At 38.0% G+C, this 6,013-nt stretch overlaps 1 protein-coding gene across 2 annotated transcripts; it reads right to left on the bottom strand.

Moving 5' to 3' along the window:
* Positions 1–752: 752 nt before the first annotated feature.
* Positions 753–3,846, bottom strand: cox6b2 (cytochrome c oxidase subunit 6B2). Of its 2 annotated transcripts, none has more exons than XM_085423191.1 (4): positions 3,693–3,846; positions 3,114–3,283; positions 1,480–1,580; positions 753–1,110 (listed from the first exon to the last, which is right to left on the bottom strand). In XM_085423191.1, exons 2-4 carry the CDS (start codon positions 3,217–3,219, stop codon positions 1,057–1,059), a joined length of 261 nt encoding a protein of 86 aa, XP_085279317.1. In that variant the 5' UTR covers positions 3,220–3,283; positions 3,693–3,846; the 3' UTR covers positions 753–1,056. The 2 variants fall into 2 exon arrangements, with proteins under 2 accessions (XP_085279317.1, XP_085279318.1); XM_085423192.1 differs by having other exon boundaries at positions 3,635–3,723.
* Between the last annotated feature and the right edge of the window lie 2,167 nt (positions 3,847–6,013).

Here is a 6,013-nt window from a genome sequence, read left to right as displayed (position 1 = left end):
CTGTGGTTTGGTATAAAAACTGTTCCAAATTGACTAAAAAAAATAATGTAGGGTCCAATTATTTTAACTATTTTATACAGCGAGTGAGTGACAATAGTGCACCCTTGTGGTAAAAAGGGTGGTTTCAACAAAATCAGCCTCTGACCTCAGTGCTCCTGCCACTCCGTGGAAACAAAAAGAAAAGTTGATAAATAACAGTGGGTGCTACCATTCAGTCTACCAGGTCGAGGTTACCGAGATTTAAACTCCTCAGAGATCTGTAGTAGATGCACCTATGGTATCAATGTGAAAATCCTACATCCCAGCTTTCTTAAGTTATCACATTCAAATTTAGGTGTTCGCCCTGGGTGACAAGACCGCATCAGCATTTTGCTGAGGGTAACGAATATATCTGAGAGGATTAAATAAACTTAGTTACTCATGAAGGCCTTGCTGATACTAAATAACAGAACTGAAAACCTGCTACTGATATTCAAGTGAACTTTAAGACGAAAGCAGGCAGATATGTAACAAGGCCAATGTGAACAGAAGTTTTTGTCAGATAAAGCTTTAGAGCATTTTTGTTCATTAGTTATTGACTTCTGTGTTCACATTTTAGACATAATTACACTCTAAATGTAGTTGTAGGAGCGCACTCAATTTATTCAGCTTACTGATTTTAAATGCTGAGAAATAATAAAAGAATGAACTTTTTTGATAATAACACGATCGTTTTAAATTACAGATGGCAAAAAAAAAGAAAGAACTCACAATTGATTTGTGAAATTGATTTATTTGCTCTCTGGTGACTCACAAGTCAATCCAAGACAGCAGAATACTGAACAACTTCCTGAAATAAAGCTGCACTGGTATTTATTAAATCAACCACACTAAAGACCAGTTTATAACAGAGGCAGGAAACACATGTTTAAGCTTTAAAACTGTGCTTGTTGTGCGTGTTTTTAGTTTGTAAGACCAGTGCTAATAATGAAAGGGTAACAGTTGTAAAGACATTTGTAGGCAGATGAAAGAGGTTGCAAGTAATAGTCTTGCAGCCACCTGTCATGACGGGTTAGTTCAGATCTTTCCAGGGAAACTTCCGTTTTCTATCTGCTCATCCCATTTAGAAACCTGCAGGAGACATTAAAGAAAACATGAGGCTTAAGTGTAACTTACGCCTACCAGCAGCATTATTAGCCTTGGAAATGGTGATGAGACACAACAGTCTCACACAAGTTACATGTGATGTGGAAACTGTTTCAAAACATCAACTGCAAACAAGGTTTCCAGCTTTGACTGCAACACATGCAGCAGTGAGAACTTTGTGTCACAACGGTAAATGTGATGAAACGCAAAAGCCTAATGTGGTTAAAGAGCCCCAAACTCCTGTTTACTCCAGAACAGTCATTCAGAAGAAAAAAACAAAAAAACAAAACACTGGAAGTACAGGGAAACAAACTGTGGCAGTCAGAGACATCTGCAGTTTCTTCTTAAACTTACCCAGCTCATAGGGCAGAGGCTCTTGTAAACCTTCTGGTACCACTCACATGGAGAAACTTCCTGGCCTTTGGCTGACAGAGCTTTGTTGCACCTGTGGAAGTCTGCAAGAACAAAAACGGTACAGGGTTTACTTAAATGATAAAAGTCTTCTTGAAGACAAATAGTACCGGCATGAAGCAAAACTAAGAGCTCATTGTGAAAACAGGTTAAAGCTTTTCTGTTTACATAAAACATCATTTTAAGCTGAACTGGTGTTTACATTGCTGAAGTACCTAATATGAACACTGAATGCTTGGAGGAGGGGAATATGTCTTTTTTGTCCTTCTCTTCAGGATTTGTTTGATATGTTTCAACTTCCTGAATAACAATACCTATTGTCTGTCCAGTGCAGCAGCTGCTGTTATTGCACTGATTTTTATCTATTTTTTTTTTTATCTAACACATTTATCTGAAAAAAAGAGAACACAGAAAGATAACAGCCAGAAAACAATCAGGTTAGAATGTTAATATTAAGTAAAGTTTTGTTATGGTTTATTTACAAAAAGGTTTAAAGTCCACATCTGAGAGCGAGTGAACTTTTAAAGAATGTTTGGCGGTCTTGTCACTAAGTCAAGTATCTTTTACTCAACATACTCGCTCTTCATTAAAAAAAAAAAAAAATCCTTTCAGGATTAATTTAAGTACTTAATCGCTAAGAAATTTGTTTTTACATATCAGTTAAAAAAAACATAGCGATCCAAGTATAACATATAGCATATCATTATACTTGGATGGATTGTGTTACACAGTGAAGGCATAGTGATACTAGTGTAACATTGGGCTTTATAATGTATACTTTGTGAGACTCATATAGGGAAGTTTGAAAATTATGCATGAATTAAGAGTACCAATTCCAGTCATCAGTCTCTCCCCCTCCATTTATTTATATTTTGCTTCCAAGGAGTCAGACTTTGTCATTTTTAAAGTTGTCTTGAGTAACAGTTCTGCAGCCTTTCTGAAGACCTTTCAAAGTTTCTTTTGACATTGGCTGCTTTTCGCTCATTATTAGTCCAGTCCTTGTACATGAACATTTCCAGAGGAATATTTTTTTGGTTTCTTTGTTTAGCCAACGAACACTGACCTATAAAAGCATTAAAAAGGTCAAGGGAGGAACCAGTGTTGCATCCACACATAACAACAACTCAGCAAAGAACCAATTTCAGATTGCATTTTTGGCACTTTGTTACTAGCACCAGTCACTGATTCCCATTTTTAAAGTTACATCTAAGAACCAGACCTTTTAAATTTTCTACTATTTTCTACAGCAAATGACCAGTATCATGTCCTTGAGAAAGGAAACATCAAACAAAGACTTGACAGATGCACCTGGACCGACTGTCAACAAGGGACACATGGGGGGGAAACCGTATCATTTTTTTAACCTTAAATACTGTATTTCCGTGTTTGTTTACATGTTCCAATGAACTGCTCACATTTCCCATTTCCATAGCACAAAGTGAAGAAATAAAAAGTGTTTTTGCACAGTACTAAAATTAGCCCCATACGCGCATGTGAAGTGCATGTCCTGTTGTGTTAAGACAGTTCTGGTCGGGTTAATGTATGATAATGTGTGATCACAGCACAGCAGTCCTCACCCAGGTAGTTTTGGAAGCAGTTTCTGGTCTGGTTGGTGTTTGGGAATCGGGCGTCAAACGGAGCCGTCTTGTAGTTCTTGATCTTATCTGACACGGCTTCGGCCATTTTTCTATCCTTCAGTCAGTGGGAGTTTTAAACGATGTTGAAACAGGGCACGGCCTAGGTTAGCCTGCAGGGGAAACAGGAATAAAAAGGTGTAAGACAAACGAGACATTTAACTAGTGTTAGCTATCACAGAGGGAACAACGTTAGTTAACCGAGCTACTAGACGTTTACAGTCTTATTGTTACTAATTCAGATACACACAAATTACATGTTTTGAGTATATAAATCTATTGTCATAAGCACACAGGTCGGTATACAAATGAGCCCAGTCAACGTAATCACACAAAATAACTCAGGCAATAGGTTATCGCTAGCCGTTAGCTCAAAGCTAACGAGTTAATCTGTGTGTATACGGCCGTAATTAACACGCAGCACTTAAACCGTTTTAAACGACAAAAAAAGGCTGGAAAGACACCTTTAAAGGTTCAAAAGGTTAGGATTAGAACAGCATACTACGAAGTTACGAAGCTAACCTTGGGACGCTTCTTCAACGTGTCCTCTCTAGAAAAAATTGTCCTTCCTCTCCGACGCGCAAGGCACGCTGGGATATCGCCGTAATCAAATCCGTCCTGTTTATTTACGACAGCGTTTAATCTTTAACAGTCACATATTTGTATAATAATTGTATTTATGTTTTTTTCAGAGGTAAAAAGTTAACATACAGCGAAATAAGAAGAGTCAAGGGTCAAAGAAGAAGTTTATTATATATTTATTTATTTGCTTCCCCCCGTGTGACCTCCGGATTTGTTGCTGCTTGAGGGAAAGCGGTGGTTTTCATTCTGCGACATAATATTTCCAGATTTTGGATCAAAAGATGACCTCACCTTCTTGCCTTTAAGGCTGTTTGGTTCCAAGTCACTTAGACCTCAGATTAAATCAATGCCAGACCCCAGATATCCTTAAAAAAATCAGATACATTCCTGTGTTTCTGCTCTTAATTTGTACCCATATTTTGCTGCCCCCTCCCAGAGTTTCCGACACTGTGACATGATAAACAGAAGAAAATATGTAACCTATTAAGAGCAAATTTTTCAAAGCATAGCTTAACCCAGTATTATTATTTTATTTTATTTTTTTGGTGACATCTTCTTCTTTTAATGTTTTGGTTGCTCTTAGATATCTTGCATATATACCCACTAAATACTTCACTACTTATATGTTGCTAGGGTTGGGCTCCCTTTGATTCAACAAGGTGCTGGAAAAATTCCTCAGAGAGTCTGGTCCACATCGTGATGACAGCATCACACAGATCCTGCAGATTTGTCAGCTGCACGTAGGTGATGTGAATCTCCTGTTCCACCACATCACAAAGGTGCTCTATTTGAGATCTGGTGACTGTGGAGGGCATCTGAGTACACTTGAACTCATTGCCATGTTCAAGAAGCCAGTTTGAGATGATTTGACCTTTGTGATGATTTGACCAAGGTGTGTTATCCTGCTTGAAGCATCCATCAGAAGATGGGTAGACTGGCGTCTTAATAGGATAGACATGGACACGGCGTTTAAATGATGATCAGTTGGTACTAAAAGGTCTAACGTGTCCCAAGAAAACATCTGCCATATTGCAACAGCAGCAGCATGAACGATTGATACAAGGTGTTCTTTCATGTTGTTTACACCAAATTCTGATTTTACCATGAATGTCGGAGAAGAAATTGAGACTTATCAGACCAAACAATATTTTTCCAATCTTTTGTGTTCTAATTTTGTTGTAAACTGTAGCCTCAGTTTCCTGTTCTTATCTGACAGGAGTAGCACGTGTTGTGGTGATTTGTTGCTGTGGCTCTTCTGCTTCAAGGTTGACATGTTGTGCTTTCAGAGATGCTTTTCTGCATATCTTGGTTGAGAAAGGGGGTTATTTGAGTTACTAGTGCCTTCCTATCAGCTCAAAGCATTCTGGCCATTTTCTTTCGACCTCTGACAAGAAGGCAGCAAAGGATGTTCACCCAGAGAGCTACTGCTCACTGGATATTTTCTCTTTTTTTGGACCATTTTCTGTAAACCCTAGAGATGGTTGTGTGGGAAAATCCCAGCAAATCAACACCTTCTGAAATATTTAAAATCATTTAACACCCTTTTCACATTTTCTTCCTCATTCTGATGCTCAGTTTGAACATCAGCACCACATGCACTAACAAGCAGTTGGACAGGTGTGCCTAATGAAGTGACCGGTGAGCATAGGTAATACATACAGTACTCCTCTGTTTCGCAAACAATACGAAATTTTCATATCACTTCACTGGTAGTGACAATAACAGGAAATTTAACATTTAATCATAAGTAATATATTATTTTCTCTTTTAGTCATGGTAAGAACTTGGAAATGGTGGAGGAGTCTTTGTAATGGGACAAACTTTATTAGCCCTTTATGATGACTGTGACAGTTTCTCTTTCCATCAACATCTTCCTGTTGAAGACCAGGTCAAAGATCACAGGTGTCTCGCTCTAGCTTCCTGTCTCACTGTGTGCATTTCCTTCATCCTCTTTTCAGCAAAACTTCAAACTTCCTTGCATTTTGTTGAGCACTGTGATAGTCTTTCTCATCATAAATCACGTCACAGTACCTGGTTTAAATCAAAAATAGTCTTTTAAACCCATTAAGGCTTTTTCATATAATTTAGCTTTATTCTGTGACATTTTCATTTAACTCAGATGGGCAAAAAGATAGATATCGAGATTGTTTTGTGCAGAGTACAATACAGTATATTATATTCCCAACAGGGTGCCAAACACCCATGTGTGTGTTTGTGTGTGTAAATTTACCGTTCTCTCACTTCTACCAATCTCTGCCTCT

This window comes from Rhamphochromis longiceps, linkage group LG11, assembly GCF_057381845.1.
Source record: "Rhamphochromis longiceps isolate RC_006_pf linkage group LG11, R_longiceps_female_GT1.1, whole genome shotgun sequence".
NCBI classification, from domain to species: Eukaryota; Metazoa; Chordata; class Actinopteri; order Cichliformes; family Cichlidae; genus Rhamphochromis; species Rhamphochromis longiceps.
Note: the sequence above shows the minus strand (reverse complement) of the source record. Positions and strands in the feature narration are given on the sequence as shown.